Source organism: Lissotriton vulgaris, chromosome 2_1, assembly GCF_964263255.1.
Source record: "Lissotriton vulgaris chromosome 2_1, aLisVul1.2, whole genome shotgun sequence".
NCBI classification, from domain to species: domain Eukaryota; kingdom Metazoa; phylum Chordata; class Amphibia; order Caudata; family Salamandridae; genus Lissotriton; species Lissotriton vulgaris.
Window position 1 is genome coordinate 815147396 of NC_141687.1, and position 21712 is coordinate 815169107.

At 41.4% G+C, this 21712-nt stretch overlaps 1 protein-coding gene across 1 annotated transcript in view; it reads right to left on the reverse strand.

The window, feature by feature from the left end:
- The window catches only part of TTN (titin), a 380526-nt gene that overhangs the window by 16150 nt on the left and 342664 nt on the right, over window positions 1-21712 (reverse strand). The window contains exons 292-315 of the mRNA XM_086956205.1: window positions 21180-21485; window positions 19318-21084; window positions 17571-17864; window positions 16603-16890; window positions 16196-16495; window positions 14038-16104; window positions 13644-13946; window positions 12606-12911; window positions 12232-12522; window positions 11113-11409; window positions 10716-11021; window positions 10301-10606; window positions 8233-8514; window positions 7515-8108; window positions 7139-7426; window positions 6724-7023; window positions 5489-5791; window positions 4444-4746; window positions 3765-4349; window positions 3345-3650; window positions 2378-2677; window positions 1140-1715; window positions 749-1054; window positions 62-655 (exon numbers count right to left, since the gene is read on the reverse strand). Coding sequence (XP_086812331.1) covers window positions 62-655; window positions 749-1054; window positions 1140-1715; window positions 2378-2677; window positions 3345-3650; window positions 3765-4349; window positions 4444-4746; window positions 5489-5791; window positions 6724-7023; window positions 7139-7426; window positions 7515-8108; window positions 8233-8514; window positions 10301-10606; window positions 10716-11021; window positions 11113-11409; window positions 12232-12522; window positions 12606-12911; window positions 13644-13946; window positions 14038-16104; window positions 16196-16495; window positions 16603-16890; window positions 17571-17864; window positions 19318-21084; window positions 21180-21485 — 11568 coding nt within the window. The remainder of the gene's footprint in view (window positions 1-61; window positions 656-748; window positions 1055-1139; window positions 1716-2377; window positions 2678-3344; window positions 3651-3764; window positions 4350-4443; window positions 4747-5488; window positions 5792-6723; window positions 7024-7138; window positions 7427-7514; window positions 8109-8232; window positions 8515-10300; window positions 10607-10715; window positions 11022-11112; window positions 11410-12231; window positions 12523-12605; window positions 12912-13643; window positions 13947-14037; window positions 16105-16195; window positions 16496-16602; window positions 16891-17570; window positions 17865-19317; window positions 21085-21179; window positions 21486-21712) is intronic.

Sequence of the window (21712 nt, forward strand, 5' to 3'; positions counted from 1 at the left end):
AATCTGTATCTGCTAGTTACTGCTTCGAATAATAAAAAAGCAAATTAGAAGCAATATTTACCTTCAACATCTAATGATGCTGTAGCAGAAACAGAGCCTCCCTGGTTGGTGGCTCTGACTTGGTACACAGTTGCATCTTCATCTGATACATTTGTGATCACCAGTTGGTAGTACCCGCCCTTGAACTCTTGGACTTTGATCTTTACACCATCTGCCAAGATCTCCTTGCCCTGCTTGAACCACTTAACAATTGGTTTTGGATGGCCAACAATCTTGCAAACAAAGGTGGCATTGCTCTTGAACTTAACATTCAGATTTCTAAGCTCTTCCTTGAACTGTGGTGCACGGATTGGTATGTCAGATTTTGGAACAATTCCTTCAGAAACTTCACTCCATTCACTTTCACCACCTAGGTTTTCACATTTGACACGGAACTCGTAATCAAGACCTTCAATTAAGCCTTTCACAGCAAAGACAGTTTCATGGATTTCTTCTGTTGTGACTGCAATCCATTTGTTCTGTTTCTTTTCACGTTTTTCAAGGTAATAATTGCTGATCTTCGCACCTCCATCACTAGCAGGTGGTTTCCATGACACCAAGCATGAATCCTTGGTCACTGCAGTCACTGCTGGTTGGCCTGGGGTGCCAGGTTTTTCTACAAAATGAATGAGAACATATTAAAAAGCAGTGCATACTTACATATTTACCTTAATCATTGCATGATAAGAAACATTGAGCAAACCCTTACCGAATGGACTCTTGATAATGACAATTGAAGGGATTTCCAGTGCTTCACTGATGCCAAATACGTTTTGAGCTGAAACACGGAAGTAATAGCCTGCATTTTCTGTTAGGTTAACAATTCTACAGGTTGTTCCAGAAATAGTTGCAGATACGAGCTGCCATTGTGCATCTTCTTTGGCTTCTCGGCGCTCTACAACATAGTTTGTAACCAGTGAACCTCCATCGTCTGCAGGGGGTTGCCAGCTGATGACTACAGAGTTCTTCAGTAAAGCCTCAACAACAATTGGTCCTGTTGGTTTATCTGGCTTATCTAAAATATCAAAAGGCACAATAAGTACTAAATACTTTTTTAAATAATATTTCTGCAAAAAGATGGACAATTTAGTAAACATTACCTTGTATTTCAACATTGAGGACAGTATCCACTGTTCCCAAAATGTTGCTCAGTTGAACTTTGTACTTTCCAGCATGGGCTTTGTGTTGCACATTCTTTATAACCAGATGGGTATAGTGCTCTGTGTTCTCGATCTGGATATTTTCAGAGGCTTTCAGTGGTTTCTTTCCATGGAACCATGTGATGGCAGGTACTGGACGGCCGATGTACACAACATGGAGGCGGAGGGTGGAGCCCACACCTGCGTGGTACTTCTCTTTCAACGGGTAGCCAGGGTGGAACTGCGGAGTGGCCTGCAAGAGCAGCTTGCCACTAGTTTCAGTTTCTCCAGCATCATTGACAGCAATGCAAGTGTACAGACCTTCATCCTCCTGTTCTTCTGTCAGGACAGTCAATGTATGGCTGCGACCATCTGAAGACATCTTATATTTCCTGCTCTGTATGAGCTCCTTACCGAACCGGTACCATTTAATGTCGGGCAATGGCCTTCCAACAATCTGGCATGACAGCTTGGCAGATTCGCCCAGCAGGGCAGTGACTTCCTGTATTTCTTGTCTAATGCCTGGTGCTTCCCCAGCTGCAAGAGAAGTAAAATACCGTTCAAGCTTCGTTTGTCAAAGTAACTTCTTGAAAGAGACCTTCTTCGTAGCAGCCTGTCAAGTAAGTAGGTTTAACTAATGGCACAGGAATTCTGGTTTCTGTTTATCTATTTGAAACGTCTCACCCCATATTAGAAAAAATATCACTTCTTCTACCACGATCTGTTGCAAAACCCCACAATCTCAAACATACCCCACACAAACTTAGAAAAACGTACAATCCGTGAGAAATGTGCTGAAATGTCCATTTATTCTTACGAATAACGCAAACTGCATTGAAAACGAGAACTCTATTGCAGTGGCAAACCCCCACAGCAGGCATGTATCAGCGTGCGTGCCCATCAAAGAAGCTTTGTAATGGATTTGGTACTGTCCACAGGCCTCACTCGTCAGACTCTCAATTCGTCAGTGAACAGAGAACCCCCTTCTTTCAAACCACTACCAGCACCTTTTCACAAGCCGAGCCAGACTCCGGTCTGAGTTGAAACCTCGGAGCCACCTGGATTGGAATGTCACCCCTGGACTACTAAACACGCCTTTACTAATGGAAGATCGGATGCTATAGTAATGACTAAAACAGTAACATTTCAAGATGTACACCAGTGACAGCATTTGGCTAATAGGAAACAGGTAAACTTACATGTCAATTTGGTCTTTATTGTGATAGCAGTTCTACGAGGCCTGCTGGTGCCGGTTTCATTTTCAGCACAAACCCTGAATTCATATTCAGTTGCCTCCAGTAAGCCACCCATTTGGTACTGTCTGTCTTTAACACGTTCTTTGTTGCATTTCTTCCAAGCACTTTCTCCAGACTGGCGGTACTCCACCCAGTAACCAAGGATTTCTTTTCCTCCATCACACTCTGGTCTCTCCCATTGAATGGAAATACTGTCCCTAGAGACAGAGGTTACCTCAATTTCTCCTGGTTGACTTGGCTTATCTACAAAATGAATAATAAAAAGGTAAGAAAGATTGTCACCTAATTGGCTTTTTATGGTGCTCTGTGATATATTAAAGCGGTTATACGGACACACACATACACCTGCATAAATTCATCTTTTGGTAAAATGTGATGTGGGCCAACAACTGTGCAGTAATGCTCTGTACTCCCATGAAGATGGACTAGATTGCACTTTCATAGAGACCTCTGAAGGTTACATTGTACTCCAATCCATTGAGCGGCCTACTGCTGCCAGCACAACTGGCAATGCATCCCTTCAACGTGTCACCACCAATTGTTTGTCAAACCACCCATTAAGAATCTCAAAAAATGTTTGACTCTGTATTTGCCCAATCCAAAAATCGCTAAATGTAGGTTTTGATACCATTAACAAAGATATATGCTATACTGATTACAGTACTGATATTTTCGAATTCTTTCAAACTTCTTTGATGGAAGAAGACTAAGGGAAATTGAAATTATGTCCTGTGTCACCTTAATTTACAATATCTGGTGAGTACAATAAAACATTTAATATTTGAATGTCGGAGATCTCTAGAGGAATGCAACTGGGACTAGGGTGTAATGCCAGCCTGGACACTCTAAGAACAAACATTAAAATATTTTCTGCTATATTCACAAAAATGACCTCACAATTTTATCTTACCAAATGGATCTTTGCAGACGACAGGCTCAGAGGCTGGGCTGGCTTCGCTTTGACCAACATCATTTTGCGCAATGATACGGAACTGATATTCAGCATCAGGAACAAGTCCAGTGACAGTGTACATCGTTGTAGTGATGTGCGTCTTATTATGTCTAACCCATTTGTCTGTAGATGTCTCTTTGCGTTCAATATAGTATCCAGTGACACGACTACCACCATCATCTTTAGGTCTGGACCAGGATAAACTGATGGAACTCTTTGTCACATCCAGTACTTCTGGTGAGTTGTAAGGAGGCTCTGGTGGATCTATAAAATAATAGATATGAAAGTTAGTGCACCTTGTGATCTTTCTTCACTGCATGACACACATAAGCGTATCACCACAAAATAATTTTCATACATTAAGAATATAATACATACTCAGAGGTGTTTTTGGTGTGACAGCCTCTTCTGATTTCAGAGACCTGCTAATACCGAACTGATTTTCAGCAGAAACACGGAAGTGGTACTCCACATTTTCTTTAAGGCCTTTGACAACCAAGGAAGTTGCCTTGACTCTAGAATCCACAGTGTACCAGGCGGTCTTTGGTACTTCTCTCCTTTCAACAATGTAGCCAAGAATATCTGAGCCACCATCATCTGCTGGTGCTCTCCAGCTTACTCTTACAGAGCGTGCTTGGATGTCATCATACTCCAGTGGTCCTTCTGGTGTATTAGGTCCTCCGATGACTTTCACTTTGATATAAACAGCCTTCTTGCCACATTTATTTTCAAGCATTAAATCGTATGTGCCAGAATCTTCTCTGATTGCTTCCTTGATCACAAGTTCAGTGTGGGTTTCTGATGTAGCTATCATGGCTCTCTTGCTGATATCATGGCCTTCCTTAGTCCATTTGCAAATTGGAATTGGTTTGCCCTTAATTGGAATGGTAATCTTGACAACACCACCTTGCCTCACAATTAAGCCCTCTTCATATTTTGCATCAAGTTCATAATCTGGATATTCTGAAACCAAACAAAAAAACAAGTTGTCAAACTTTAATTTTAAGCAGAATAAAAATATGGTACGTAGGTAATAAAGTATTTCTTAACTTCTTACCAAGCATCTCAGTTACTTTGACTGTTCCTGGTACATCAGCAGGCTCACCGGGACCTCCAGCATTACATGCCAGGACTCGGAATCTGTATTCAGCCCCTTGTGGAAGATGTGTTAGGGTGTACTCACAGATCTTGGTAGGAGTGGTATTACATTTGGTCCATTCAAACTGATCAACCTTCTGCATTTCGATTAAGTAACCACTAACTTTAGAACCGCCTTCCTCTTCCGGAGGGCTCCAGGCAAGTGAAACAGAGGTTCTTGTTGTATCTGTAACTCTGGGATTTTGTGGTTTCTCTGGAGGAGCTGAAATACATAATATGGAGCAATAGGGATTATATTTTTGTAACAATTTATAATTTGAAGAATTTATTCTACTAACCATAGTAAGTTTGTGTAGGTTTCATAGGGGGTATGGCTCATAGATGGCAGTTGATTTGGTAACAGATTTAACCAAGAGAACACACAATTCTAGGATGTTTTCTTACCATAAACATTGCTACTGCTCAAGTGTGATGCTTATTTGTGCGATTTGATAAATGAGGTGCTCCCCTTGGAATATTGAAGGGAATACAGAACTTTGGTTAATTATAGGGTCCTCTGGCCAGGCTATATAAGTTTATTTTTAGTTTTGTCTCTACATGTAGGTGAAATATAATCCGGATTCAGCTGGGCCCAAGACAAGAACCCAGAGGATAATACCCCCAAATTTACCCTTAAGAAAAAAACTGGCTCAGTAACGTCTATTGGGACTGAAAGGGCCAGGCACTAATTTCGTATTTGGGGGTGGGGCAAGTCCTAACTTTCTCTAGCATGTACTATACAGGGTCCTTAGGATATTGGCATCCCTCCCTTCTAAGATAATTAAGGCAATTGTATAATTCCCAAATCCTGATTTATCTTTGTTCCTAAGCATCCATTTCATTCATTCATATGAACAAAACAGATTTAGATTTAGATTTTCCTAACTGTTACAGTCTTTGCAATTAATTATAAAAATAGCTAACAGTATTATAAATAGCTACTAAGAATAGTCAATCACATTTACCAATTGGATCCATGGCAACAGTTGGTTTAGATGGACGACTGGGTTTGCCAACACCTCTTGCATTTATCGCAGTAACTCTGTGTTCATATTCTAGACCTTCGATAAGACCAGTGGAGCGATAGCGTGTCATAGTAACCGGAACTTTGTTTGCACGGACCCATCTCTCAGCTCTAACTTCCTTGCGTTCCACAATATACCCAACAATTTGTGAACCACCATCCTCTTCTGGTGGGTACCAAGTAAGAGTGATACCATCACGAGAAACATCAAAGACTTGTGGGGTGTCTGGAGGCCCAGGAATACCTGTTGAAAAAAACCATTCAATGTCATTGATAAGTAATTTAAAAGAGAAGCACTCATTCACCAGATGCATCATAAATTCATAAAGTAAAATGTAACATGAGTTCTAATGCAGTTTAACTCCAGTTATTTAGTTATACAAGTAACTGGAACAGTTGATTAAAATAAGCAACTTTAAATCCAAATAGCTGCACTTGGATTGCCCTGCACTCGCTTTTTATTTTTTCCAAAGGTCTACCTTTGGGGACATCATGATAAGAGTACCAATCTTATTTGGTGCGTTAGAAGGGCTTTATATATAGTCAGATGGCACTTGCTGCCCATTTCAGAGTGACTTTTTAAGAAATTGTGCATGATTGAGCGCACCACCAGATGTAGTAAGCTGATAAGAGTGATAGAGGATGGTTCTACGACAGACATAGAATTTGCCCACTAAATTAAAGTTGTGGTGGATGGAATAATGGATGAATGGAAGAAAGGTAGAATATGGAGAAAACGGAGCAGACAAAATAATAAGGCTTGTTGTTATTCTTAAGGAGTAATGTTCCTAGTAACTCCTAACAAGTGTCTAGTTGTGATATAGATTTGGAAAGATGCTGAGCTCCTTTTTAGAGGCATAAGTTAGGTTCCTATTTTCATATACTCGATCATGTTGAAGTTACTCAAATCTAAAAAAAGAAGCTCTTCATAAGGGTTGCGTGAAGGTAGCAAGTGTTAGACAAAGTAAATTATTGACACCACTCATTCCCATTAGGTTGTTCCTGGGCAAAAGAAGGCAAGTTTGTAAAAAACAAACAGAACAAGATGCCCTTCAAGTCCAACATTGCATAGCTACATATATATTCTAAACTGTTTGGTAAAATAATTTGCAAAATGATGCACATTAACTGTGTCCAGGAAGTTGAACAGAATGTAGACATTACTGTGATACTTACTGATGCTGCTCTTGCATTCTATAATTTCTGATTGCAGATATGATCCAAATCCAAATCGATTGGTAGCTGCCACACGGAACACATACTCTGTGCCTTCAATTAATCGACTAAATTTGAATGTGGTTCTTGTTACCGATTCCGACACTGGCAGCCACCCAGGACGGTGAGCATCTCGTTGTTCCACCACATAGCCACTGATTGCAGCTCCACCATCCATCTCGGGTGGGTCCCATGAAATTGTGGCAGTTGTGGCCTCAATTTCATCGATTCTGATTGGTCCAGTGGGAGGCCCAGGCTTGTCTGTATCAAAATAAAAGAGCCATATTCGTTAATAATCAAGCAGTGCATATGGAACATGAAGGATGTGTAACTTATGGCAACAGATAACAAGGGGTTTATTAGAAAACATTTTTACCTAGGATAATAACTTGTATTGCTTCAGTTGCTGTTCCTGAGGTGTTCTTAAGCTCAAGAGTGTATGCTCCAGTATCATGAATTGTTGTCTCACGCACAGTCAGTTTGGCTACTTTATTTGTAGTTTCAATCTTGACACGTTCAACTTCTCTCATCTTAGAACCAGCAAAGAACCAGGAAGCTGCTGGTGGTGGACGACCAATAATTGGTATAACCAACTCTATGGGTTTACCAGCCGGCACATGAACAGTCTTTTGGGGTATTCCAGCTAAGTCAATCTTGGGCACCACTGTATAAAGAAAATATATAAAATCAGTCAAACACATTTTTCACGCATGCTTTGCATATTAAATCCTATCTAAGCCAATTTGACATACCTCTTTGCTCTTGTACTGTTACAGCAGTGACAGTCTCTCTTGGTTCTGACATGCCCTTCTCATTCTGTGCTCGGACTCTAAACAAGTACTGTTCACCATCATTAAGTGAGATTATAGTATATTCCAAGACTGTTGGTTTCACAGTGACAACCTTCATCCACTTTTCTGTGCCAGCTTTGCAAGCTTCAATGACGTAGCCAGTTAGTCTGCTGCCACCATCATGCATTGGCTTCTCCCAGGCGAGTGATACTGTTGATTTGGTCGTATCGACCACGTCCAGTTTCTGTGGCACCATTGGCACTTCAGACACCAGTACAGCATCGGCTGTTTCACAAGGTTCACCAATACCATATATATTTTCTGGCAGAACTCTAAAGTAGTACATGGTACCTTCTTGAAGGCCAGATACTCTGTAAAGTGTCTTGCTGCACTTGGTGGTGACTGTTTTGAATGCCCTCATTGTGGCCTCACGTCGCTCAATAATATAATTGTTTACTGGAGCTCCACCATCAATTGCCGGGATATCCCAGGTAAGTGTCACTGAATCTCTGAATACCTCCTTAATTTTCACTGCAGCAGATGGACCAGGAGTATCTGAAATTCAAATTAACAGGTGTTAATTCTAACTATTTGTCCTTGCATATGCCACATGTTTTCAAACAGAACAAGGCTTAAGAACTATTTCAATTTTATGATAACTCTTAAGAGTTGTACATACCAAACACTTTGACTTGGACTGACACAGATTTCTTGCCAGATTGATTCTCAGCTTCAATGGTGTACTTTCCAGCATCATATCGATTAACCTTCTCGATTATGAGCAGTGTGTAGCTGTCTGTTGTATCGATGAGGCCACGGCTGGCGAGATCAATGCCCTTTTTGCTCCAGGTGAGGATTGGAGCTGGTCTTCCGGATACCTGTACCATGAGGCGCAAGGAGACTCCAGCTCTGACCGTGACTGTCTTTTTCAGATCATCAGAAAGCTCAAGGTCTGGAATTTCTAGAAAACAATAAAAAGGTCGATCTTGTTAGCAAGGAAGGAAAATTAATTTGAAAATAGAAATGTATTTCTTGCAATACAATTTATATCCGTTATATCTACCTCACACAGAGACGTGTTCAGAATTATTTTACGGTCGGATGCTATGCTCTGGTCAGTTAAGATGATACAACCCAGGTGACAATAAAGACAATAGAGTTACGTTGCCTCTAATAAATTGGGGGATTGTTCTGCATGTGTTACTATCTGCTTTCGAATTTAACTACGCAAACACAAAGAGCTGATGGATGGAGCACTGAAACTTTTCAGCCACCACACCCAGTTACAGATCTGGGTCGAATCCATCATCATTCTTTAGCTCACTTCGCCACCCCAGTGCAGACCCAGCCACATTCAAATAAGTCTTGACCCTGTGCCTCATGTGAACAGTCCAGCCCGAAATGCCAATCCATGTCTTACCTGGACCGGAAACAAGCTACAGAGGAATGGTTTCAGTTTCAGTTTGCTTTTGATTTATCAGCGGCCAATTGAATTGGGGTTTTTGTTAACTTCGGAGGGGGGAGGATCAGTTTCAGAACTTAAAATCTCGCAAAAGCTAACTCCATCCCACAGTACTCACTGGTCTGTATGATTCTATAATATCACAATTCTTTCTTTCAATTATTGTTTGGGTTGTCTTAATTTCAACTTTGTCAATATGAATTATTTTTGACACAACAGTGAAGAATGCATGGAGACAAGGCTATTTGAATACTAGTGCTTCTTGAAAATGAATAAGTATCAGTGCCTAGGGCGATGGGAGAGGCCACGGGAGCCTCCACTGATGTAAACAAGTAATGAAAGAGCGCTGAAGGTCTTTTCTAGATCTGTTCCCATTAGAAGAACACTAAGGCATTCCTACAGAATTTGAAATTGCTATTCCTCATAGCTCATTTTGCAGTAGTATCTTTGTTCTGTTATGAATGCGCCCAGAGCTGAACAAAACCACTTCATATGAGGTTTAGTTTAAATTATCCCGAAACTCAATATTTCATTTTCTACCTGGGCCATTATGCCAGAAAATTCATGCTGAGAGATTTCTGAGATGCCCCAAAGTTCTGCCTTGCTAATAGTATATATTTGCATTTACAGTTTAGTTTTCTGTTAATGTTTTGCCTGGAAACTGTGGCCACACCTGTGCGAGCATGTGGCATTTACTGGTGAGTCCCTAGCACCGAAAAAACCCAGTCAGGGGAAGGGGTAAAAATCATAAGTTGATATTGGGCTTTTCAAGAAATGTTGCCATTAGGCATATATACTATGTACAATTCATACTATAGAAGTTATGTTTTTTGATCCTGTATCCAAGCACTAGGCCTGAAAAATTCCTCATGCCACCAACATAAATCAGTAAGGTATCATCTTAGTAGCAGCAATGAATGCTTTCCTACATGTAAGGGTGCTGAGGCACCTGGTTTGTTAGTAAAAAAAAAAACAGCCACTAATTCAAGTAGTGGTCTCTTCAGACCCAAAGACCCTGGTGCAGCTGCTGCATTATCGATAGTTGCGCCCACGTGAGGGTGACATTATGCTTGCATCTTCCAATCATTCTGAGATGGCCCTCCAGTATGCCCAGGTACTATTCAGGGGCTCAGCTGCAAAATCATCCTCTAAAGTCGTTGGATGTCGGATCTTGTTACCAATGATTATCATGGAACAGCATATCTGAGACCACCATCTACTTACTTCTATTTCAATATATATCTGCCGTTGTTGAAGAAAAAATGCAAACGTGTACGGTTCTTACCTATTCTCTCCACTGGCTCAATGGAAGCTGATGATTCGCTGAAATCACTCATGCCATTGGCATTCACAGAAGCAACCCTGAAGCGGTAATTCTGGCTTGTCTTAAGTGATGTCACGGTGAACTCAGTGTTTCTCAGAGTAGCCGTTGTGTGCGGTCTGTACCACTGTTCGGTGCCCTCTTCTTGCATTTCAAGAACGTAGCCAAGGAGGTCAGCACCACCGTCGTACATTGGCTTTGTCCAAGCTAAGCTTATGCTGTGTTTGGTAGTGTCAACAACTCTTGGAGCAGACGGTGATCCGGGAGTGTCTGTGGATAAATCAGAGCAGACAACATGTCAGCAAGCTAGCTCTGCCATCCGTAGGGATCAGCACATATAATAGCAACTTAAAGGTCAAAAGAACAAAAGCAGACTTACATGTTGGCTCTTTGCAGAGGACGTATTGAGACGTATCACTAGGCTCACTGTTTCCAGCTGCATTTACTGCACTGATGCGGAACTGGTATTCGCTTCCTTCCATTAGTCCAGTAACTTTGAATCGTGTGTCGTAAATTGTGTAGTCTCTGTTAACTCTTGTCCAGCGTACACTCTTCTTTTCTCGTTTGTCAACCAAATAGGTGGTGATCTCACTGCCACCATCAGTCTCGGGTTTAAGCCATTGTATCACAACATGCTCCTTGCTGACAGCCACGATTTCTGGTTCACCGGGCTGAGATGGAATAGCTGTTGAAAATTAAAATGTTATATTAGTAGATGGCATGTGAGGAAGCTGTGCCAATTTTCTTGCAAAAGCAGAAAAGGAAGGAGTACTTACTGAAAGAGTTCCTGGCTATTACTGGGTGGGATTCAAGAGCAACACCGGCACCGTACTTGTTCACAGCTCTCACGCGGAAGATATATTCGTTGTTTTTAATAAGTCTTGTTACGACGCAGGACAATGTCTGGCATTCGGTCTCGACGAAGGCCCAGTTGAGCCTGCTGGTTTCACGTCTTTCCACAATGTAGTGTGTAATTTCTGCACCGCCATCTTCCTGAGGCATGTTCCAGGACAGAGTGCATTTCTCTTCTGTTACTCTGCTTACGTTAAGGCTTTCGCATGGGCCAGGTGAATCTGAAGAAACAGAATTACATCAAACACTTCATGTTTCCAGGTCTGGGAGGACAGGATCAGATGCTTAAGGGTACAACTCGCTAAGCAGGCATTTTATGAAATGTAGAGTCTGTCACAGCAGCCTACCAGGCAACATTATAAACATCAGTGACTGGGCATGGCATGGGCTGATGGTAAGTGTACTCTACATACCTTGTAGGCACCAATGTGAGGCCATTTTGCTTACATATATGCTCTCAGTTAGAAGCCAACCCATAGCCTCACGTCTTACTATATACTGTTTACCACAAAGTTTCTGTATACATTTACACCGAACTGATGTCTGAAAGCTGGACAATTGTTATTATGCATCCAACGCTAGACCGTTCTCTCCCATAACCCAAAAGCGATAAACTTGAATGATGGAACTTCCCCATGGTCAAAACCAATTTAAAATCACCACCACAATCACACACATTTCTATAACTATTACATATTTCTCTTTGCTATGCTTTTTGTTTAAGCACTGGTTTAATACTGCACTGAATTGAGGGCATGTTAAAATACTATGTTTCTTATGTGCTAGCACAATTTCCTCATAGACTTAGAATGGATATTACCCTTTTATGGACCCTGTGTGAGCAGATTTAGGGATTTGTCAAGTACCAGGAAGCAGATATCCTTCAACGTTTAACTTTGAGTAAGTGTATGCTAGAGAATGGTCACAATGCCAACATCATCTGCCAGAGTACCAACAAAACTCCATTGCCTCACACACTGAAAATGTCATTTCAAAATCCAAAAGTTAAGCATTTTAGGTGGAAACCCTGACGAGACACTTACCAAGCACCTTCACAAGGACGGATATAGACTTTGTTCCACTGGCGTTTTTCACAGTTAGGGTGTACTTTCCAGTATCACTTCTGTCACAGAACTTGACAATGGCCAGGGCACGCTTGCTGGTGTACTGCAGAGAGATCTTTTCGCACATATCCAGTTCTCTATCTCCTTTGGCCCAGAATACCTTTGGATCTGGCTTTCCACCGATTGAAGCATCCAGAACAAGGTCAGACCCAGCTCTTACAGTGACAATATCACCTTGCAATTTGCTATCAAGTTCGGCTTTTGGTGGTGCTGTAAAAGGCAGAAACACACAATGAAACTCAGTTTTGATGTCCAAGCAAATAACAAGTGATTAATATAAGAACAGAACTTACAGTAGTCGTCCTTGCAAGTGACAGGGCCTGTTGATTCTGACGGAGAGCTGATTACACCAGCGGCATTCTTAGCTAGTACTCGGAATTCATAAACCTCTCCTTCGCTGAGGGCAGTCACGGTGAAGAAAGTCTCCGAAACTGTAGTATAGTTACACTTAAGCCAGCGACCATCTCCAAATTCATTGTATGGCTTACGATCAATAATGTACCCTACAATTTTACTGCCACCGTCGCTCAATGGAACAGACCACCTTAAGGAAACTGTGGACCTTGAGACGTCTGTAACCTCTGGTTTGCCAGGTGGATCTAGAAAAAAGTGGAACAAAATCAAAGCGGCTGCCATTTTCAAAAAACGTTTGCAAATTTCACAAGTTTACATTGGGCACAATTATTTGGAACCAGCATGTGAGTCACATGGTTCTGATTTTACCACCTTTTCACGGTAATCAGTTTGACTAAATTATGCCTATGTCCTACTTGAGTGGAATACAGCTGCCTGCAGCAGATGTTACTCTAGATCACCAGATAACCGTTCTATGAGAGATTAGAGACAAAATGATTAGGTTTAGGGCCCCTGCTTCATTTCTACTAGATGCTCTACCTCAGATTTCGAAAATTACTAAAGTAAAAAAAATAACGATATACTTATTGGCCTATTAAGTGGCTACTAGTTCTGTTGTTGATGGTTGTTTGGTTATATATATATATATGTATCTAGATGCTATTATATGTATGACTTTTTTAATATTTAGAAAACTTCATTTTAAGATTTGTGAAGTACTATTTCTACCTGCTCTTTTCTCTACTTCCCTGTCCTTTCTCTCCTTCGTACCCGCCTTTCCAATCTTTCTATCAATGCATTCTGCTTTTGCCCAGTCTGCAATATGATTTTAGAATGCCACCTGTTATTGTATCTAATAATGCCAAGAGTGTAACCAAGATTGTTACTGATGTTTACAGTTTTGATTTCTGGAAAATTTGAAATACAAATAAAAGGGCCTATTCTTAAGTAAACAATCCTCTCAATCTGACACTCACCGACTGGATTTTGAGCCATAACAGGTCTGGAGGCTTCACTGGCTTTGCTTACGCCGGCTGCGTTGAGTGCGTACACTCTGTACTGATACTCCAGGCCTTCAATCAAGCCTGTGACTCTGTAGTTGCAATCATAGCATGGCACCTTGTTGTCCTTTACCCACAGAATGGTGTTGCGCTCTTTTCTTTCAATCCAGTATCCATTAACCTTGCTGCCACCATCATGGTATGGCTCTTCCCAACGAATAGTCATGGCATTTGCAGACACAAAGAATACCTCTGGCCTTGTAGGTGGACTAGGTGGAACTAGTAATAGCAAAAACATAGGTATATTAGAAGCCTGGTACAAATTACATAATTACATCAGTGACTTTCAAGTAAATAGTAATGTTCTTACCAAAAGGATGCTCTGCGACAACAGGTGCAGATTCAAGAGGTTTGCTGACTCCAAATCTGTTCTCTGAACTAACTCGGAAAGTGTACTCCATATATTTCGTAAGGTGGGTAACCTTGATCTGTGTACGCTTCACGCTGGAATTAACAAGTTGCCAGGATGTTGTACCAGACTCTCGTTTCTCCACAATGTAATTGGTAATGTCAGTGCCTCCGTCATCTTCAGGTTCGCTCCACGTCAGGACGCAAGATTCAGCAGAAACAGAAGAAATTTCAACAGGACCCGTGACAGGACCTGGTCTTCCGATCACATTGACTGTGACAGTGAATGTCTTCACGCCAGCCGTGTTTTCCAGTGTCAGATAGTATTTGCCAGAGTCCCCTCTCATGCTGTCTTTAACATGAAGTGTAGTTCTGTCTTTTGTTGTTTTGATGCTTACTCTGTCTGTTTCCTTAAGTCTCATTTCTTCCAGTTTCCATGAAACCTTTGGAACTGGCCGGCCACTGATGGGCACATCAATGGTGAACTTGCTTCCAGTTTTGCAAGTGATCAGCTGTCTTGTTATTCCACTCAGGTCTGCTGTGGGCTCAATCTGTGGTTCCTTGACGATAACAGAAGAGAAAGCCTCTCTTGACTCACTAAAGCCAGCATCATTTCTTGCTTTAACTCGGAATTCATATTCAGTGTTCTCTGTAAGATTTTCAACTGTGAAAGTAAGGAGTTTGGTTGCACCTGCCTCGACCCAATGGTCAGAACCCTTCTGTTTCATCTCAAGAAGGTAACCAGTAATGCGGCTGCCTCCATCATGCTCAGGTTTAAGCCAAGCCAATGTTACAGATGATTTGCTGGTGTCAAGAATATCTAATCGTTTAGGTGGAGCGGGTTCCTCTGTGGCTACAATAGGATCAGGAGTTTCATATGGCTCCCCTAGGCCATATTCATTTTGTGCTGAAACGCGGAAGAAATATGGAACACCTTCTGCAAGATCAGGAACCTTGAATATCTGGCGACTGCATTTTTCACTGACAGCTTGCCAACTTCGGCGGCTTGCTTCTCTCTTCTCCACAACATAGTGATGAATACGTGCCCCTCCGTCATTGGCAGGAGCATCCCAAAGCAGTGTAACAGAACCTCTGGTAACATCTCTGAATGTAAGAGGACCTGGTGGTCCAGGTGTGTCCTGTACCTTCACAGTGAATGTGATAGATTTGCTACCACTGTTGTTTTCTACAGTCAGGGTGTATTTGCCAGCATCGTACCTAGTGCAGTTTTCTACCACCAGTGTGCTGAATGAGTCGGTGGTTTGAATATCAGCACGTAGACCAAGGTCAGAGTCTGACTTAGTCCAGGTAGCCACAGGAGTCGGTCTGCCCTTGAAAGCAATAAATAGGCGAATGGTTGCACCTGCTCTAACTACATGAGTTTGTTTGAAGTTAGCATCAATATCAATTTCAGGCGATGTTAGTCTGTCAGATGTTTGAACTGTAGCGGGTACTTCAGAGCTTTCTCCTTTACCGGCTCCATTGACTGCACTAACTCTAAATTTATATTCTTCACCTGCCTCCAAATCGACTACTGTATACTTGGTGCTAAGACACATTTCTGGGTTGACCTTGTGCCACTCTCCTAGATCTGCCTTAGACATTTCAATGATGTAACCAATAATTGGCATGCCTCCATCAAAAACTGGCTTGGTCCATTCCAAGGACACTGAAGTTTTTGTTGTGTCGGTCACCTTGACCACACTAGGAGCGCTTGGTGGATTTACTGGTTCTTTACATTTAATCAGCCGAGAGGTGTCACTTGGAGGTCCAACCCCGGCATCATTTTCAGCCATGACCCGGAATTCATATTCATTGCCTTCAGTCAGACCTGTTACCCTGAATCTTGTCTCTGTAATTGGACGTTTGCTGGATACCTTGACCCAACGAATGCTCTTCTTTTCTCGTCTTTCCAGGATATAATGCTTGATTTCACTTTTACCATCAGATTTTGGTCTTGTCCAAGTAACTGTAATACTATCACCGGTGACATGGGTGGCGTCTGGGGTACCAGGAGCATCTGCAACAGCTAAAACATAAAACAGAAAAATGTAAACTCATCTGGAAAATACGAATAAGGTCTCAGACTATAAAATAAATATAACAAACATAAAACATACTGTATTGTATTTGAGCAATCACGGGTTCAGAATCCAGCGGTCTGCCGACACCGAATTTGTTAACTGCGGAGACGCGGAATTGGTACTCGTTTCCAGCAATTAGTTTTGTCGCTGTATACGAATTCCCTTCACATTTATCCTCAACAAGTGCCCAGGAAATTCTGCTGGTCTCACGTTTTTCAATCACATAATGACTGATAGCCGCGCAGCCATCGTTAGCTGGTACATCCCACCAGAGAGTGACCTTCTCGCCAGTGATGTTTGTGTATCGAATTGGTCCAGTGATCTGTCCTGGTGTATCTGTAATGGAAACATAAATTAAAACAATGACATTACTCGTCTTGCAATGAAAATTATCGTTTTTTTTTCCCTCTTAAAAAGTACTTTTAAGGAAAATTCAAACCTACCTTGCACTCTCACTGTAATATTTTCCTTCCGGGTGCCTGATGCATTCTTTGCTTCCACAGTATATACGCCGCGATGGTCCCTTGTAGAATCCCTCACAAACATCGAGCTGAATCCGATAGCAGAAGTAATTTCAACACCAAGGTGTTTGTCGATCTCCTTTCCATCCTTGTACCAAGTCACTTGAGGTACTGGGCGACCTTTAATCAAGGCCTTCACTCGAATGTTATCCCCAGACTTGACTGTAAGCCCCTCAAAGTGTTCTGCTCCAAATTCAATTGTTGGGGCAACTAAAAGAAATAAAAAAAAAAGAATGTAATGGCAATAATAATATCAAGAAATTGTCTTCATATAGCATTTCTTACAATGCTTCAGCACTATAAAAAAGGGATGTAACTGTTACCCCATTTTTTGATACTCAAAGACGTTGATATTTTATCACTTCCCCATCAAAAGAGTAAGAGTTATCAATATGCTGTCCTCGTTTTCAGTACAATCCTTACATTTTACTACTTAATAGGTATATAGTAAAAGGACATTCGACAACCATGGGAAGAAAATAGGCAATCTTTGTTATTTCTTTGTATACAATGCCAGCCTTATGTATTTTACAATCAATATTTTCAATTAAACAACACAGGGGAGAGAGAGAAAGAGATTTCAAACTATATTTTGAGAATTGGATATAGAGGCATTGAAAGAGTAAGGCACAGAGATGTAATAGACTGAATTAGGATTAGCTACAGATATGTCTGTTCGATGTGTCTTCACATGGCTTCATTAAAATGAGAAGACAAAGTACTGCGCATCTCTACACCTGAAACACTGTTAGTTCTGCTGCTTCATATATTAATGGTTGTATCTGAGTATACAGTAACTGAGGAAAGAAATCGATTTTTCATCAAATCATTCCCTTTGGACACAAGAAAGCTATAAGAGTACCTGGAGGAATCCAACATTGAATACTTACTGCTTTCATCTCTGGTCATAATATATCCTGAAGATTGAGACGGTGGGCTCACAGTGCCGACGGCATTTCTCGCAAGGATTCTAAATTCAAATCGATCTCCTGGGCTGAGTCCCGTGACGGTATACTGGCATTCGCTGACATCTGTAAAGTTACACCTCAGCCAACGCTCATTTCCTTGGCGCTTCTCAATGCTGTAGGCCACAATCTTGCTGCCTCCATCGCGAGTTGGCGGGGACCATTTAAGTGTGACGGTTTCTCTTGTCACATCAATGTAGTCAGGAGTGCCTGGAGGATCTGAAATCAAGTAGGTAGAAGGTTACTCTTCTGTTCATAAAGTAGATATGCCTGTATTGTAGCAATTGATTATTCTGAGCAATTACTCTCTATGCTAAATACATTTGTTAAAAATATTTACGTAGCACGGACTAGCCACATGGGCAAAGGAGTGATTTCTCTTTTCACAAAGTTGGGAAAATCACCTGAATACCTAACAACGGTGGCTAATTGTACTGAGTCTGGCTAGTTGTCCTATTGGGGCCATGTGTCTAAGCCATTAGTGCAATCATTACTCAAGGGGTGAAGGGTGTAGTAATGCTACCAAGAGAAAGCAATTCTCCAGCAAGATGGGAATGTGTGAACGGTTTCTTTTGATTCTGTAACCATAAAACAGTGTACATCTGTTGGCTCTTCCGACACTATTCAGTGTCAAACTGGTAACCAGTGAAGACATATTTGGATATTACAGCAAATCCCAAACAACACTGAGAGTGTGTTTCTTAAATATAGATTTCATCTGTTACTTATTTTCGATTGCTCCCAGTTTGTGTTTTACAAGTAATGTCGCCCAGCACTGTTTAGAGAGGTTACCATTCTATTACGGAGCACAATATACATATTGGCCTAGTCATGGCCCTAAACACAGACTTGAACTGGATCCATAAATGTTTCACTTAAGTCTATTTGATAGTGAATTTTTATTTTCTATAGTTCGTTGTAGATGGTAAACTCTATTGAGCCGAACAGTACATTTGCTTTAATATTTTACTTTACCATGGGTACACTTAATTTTGATGGATACATATTGTTTTTTTATTATTATGATAACATTTTGAAATGTGCACTGCACTTCACAGGGTGGAGGCTAGGGGGCTTCGCAGATGACCATTTGTCAAAGATGGGACACACTCCTTTCTGACATGGTTGATACTCCAAGAGATGAAGAACTGTACACGCAGCATCTTATTTTCCACCCTGGGAACCTTCTAGGCACCCTTTTCCCCTCCTGATCTTCTTCTAGGTTACACTAGAGAATCAACTATATGCTAGCCCCCTATTTCCTCAAAGCTGCCCACACTCAAACCTGCATACTCCCCTTCTGCAGTCTCTGAGTACACCTCAGTCTTACCCTAGGTCCCTCTTCCTAGCCCTCCATCCAATTTGTTCTTAACTGTTCATTACTCCCCTTCAGGGTGCCTCTGGCATTCATATTTGCCCATCCCAGTGAGGGTAGATGTACACCGCCTCCCCTCTGCTACTATTCTATACTATTCTATCCACAAATTAGTTGCAAATATGCTAGGGTCATACTGAAGAGACACTACTCAATCCTCTGAACATGAGTCACATAATTCACGCTGCATATGATGGATAATCCTGTGCAAACGTTTGCACTAAGTGCGCTGTTTAGATACTAAGACAATGCCAATACATTAGTTTGTTTTAATGTGAGCTGTAAGAGTTTACTTACCAACAGGCGAAACTGCCAGGGTATGTTTGCTTGGTTCACTGACTGGGCTGAGGCCAACACTGTTTTCGGAAAGTACGCGGAACTGGTACTCCAGGCCTTCAATTAGTCCAGTAATCCTGTATTCTCTGTTTGAGATAGGTGTTGTATTAACTCTCTGCCACAGTATGCTATTTCTTTCTTTCTTTTCAACATAGAAGCCAGTTATTTCTGAGCCGCCATCATAAATTGGAGCATCCCACGATATGGACATTCCGTCACAGGTTACATTGTAGACAACTGGTTTACCAGGTGGACCAGGTGGTCTAAATTGGTGTTTCGCGATAACATCAACTGAATTGAGTGGTTGGCTCACTCCGAATCTGTTTTCAGCCCGAACTCTAAACTGATACTCTAGCCCTTTCACAAGGTTGGGTATTTTAAATGTGGTCCTGGCAACACTTGAGCACACCATCTTCCATACAGTTTGAGAAGTTTCTCGTTTCTCTATGCTGTAGCAAGTAATTTCTCCACCACCGTTATCGTCAGGAACATCCCAGGAAATGATAATACTGTCAGCTTTGATTTCATCAAATCGCACAGGTCCCTTTGGCTTGGATGGCGGGCCCAGGGTTACTACTGTGAATGCAAATGTTTTCCTGGCGACTCCATTGTCCAGCACCAAGGTGTATTTGCCACCATTTTCTTTCTTCACATTTTTGATACTTAAGTTTACTTTGGTCTCTGCTTTCTTGTAGCGAACTTGTTCACTTTCCTTGAGAGGTAAATTGTCCTTTAACCATGATACAGTTGGTCTTGGCTTACCCTTGTAAGGTATGTCTACATGTACATTGTGCCCAATGCGCACAGGAATTTGCAGTCCAGGTATATCAGAAAGGTCAGCATCAGGTGTTATTACATAATCTTTCACTGTGAGGGGGCCAAGGTTGACAGCATCACTCAATCCTTTTTCATTCTTGGCGGACACCTTGAATTCTACCATAGAAAGCTCTTTGAGTTTCGTGACTTCAAACTCGCATGCTTTGCTGCTACCTGCAGGGGACCATTCCTGTTCTTCTTTTAGCTTGCTTTCAATGATATACTCTGTAACAGAACTGCCACCATCGTAGTCAGGTTTGTTCCACTGCAGAGAAATAGAGGTTTTTGTGGAGTCTTTCATTGCAAGATCCTTAACAGGACCTGGCACTTCAGATGGCTTCACGGCCTCAGTTGTGTCACAAGGTTCACCCAATCCATTTTCATTTTCAGCAATAACCCGGAAGAAGAATGAAGTCTTCTCTGACAAGTTACTTATCTTGAAGGTTGTGTGCGAACATTTCGTTGTGACACCAGACCAAGCTCTCTTAGTAGCATCTCTTTTCTCAATAATGTAATTAGTTACTTCGGCTCCGCCATTAATGAGTGGCGTCTCCCAGGACAGTGTAACGTTACCCCGTGAAACATGCTTGATTTGCAATTTCTGGCATGCTCCTGGTGTATCTAGCACCTTAACATTAACAAAAGAAGATTTAGGTTCCCCGACTCCATTCTCAATTGTCAGGACATATTTCCCTGTGTCTTCACGAGTAACCTTTGAAATGTTGACTAATGTAGAGGATTCTGTGTTCTGGATGTCATATCTTGTGTCATTGCTTATGTTCTTCTCTCCTTTTCTCCAGGTGACACTTGGTGCAGGCCTTCCTTTGAACGGGATCATTATTTGTACATCTTCGCCAGCTTTGGCTACAAATGAAGTTCTCAGAGCAACATCCAAGTCAATTTCTGGCTCCTCTGCAAAGTGTGAAAAGAGCAATTAGCAAATTACAACTAAACAATGAAAGATGCACCATAATATTACTATGGATAAATTGCAATAATATAATTACCAAGTATATCCTTAGCTTGGGCAGGTTCAGTCATTTCGATAGGTTCTCCTTTGCCAGCAGAGTTTACAGCAGACACCCGGAAGAAGTAATTCACTCCAGGCTTAAGGGAAGACACAACATACTCAGTTGTTCTCACTTCTCCTTTGGCACTGACCACAGTCCATTCAACTTCTTCTCCTTCTTTTGTTTCTACTACGTAGCTCGTAATGGCGCTGCCTCCGTCGTAGACTGGCTTAGTCCAGCTGAGAGTGATAGATGATTTTGTGGTATCCACAATCTTAAGCTTAATTGGTTGTCCTGGCAAATCTGTAAATTAAATGGTTGTAAGACAACGTGTCATAAAGAAACGTGGAATGCATATGTATAGCTATATGCATGTGTATATACTTAGGTATACTCATGCCCAAATAACATCAAATTATATTGTTAAGTGTCCAAGCTTGGTGATAACTATTTCCAAATGCAGTAATTAAATGCACTGCTTTTGAGTAGTTAGCTGTGTGCCTTAGCTATATGATAGATTCATAAATCAC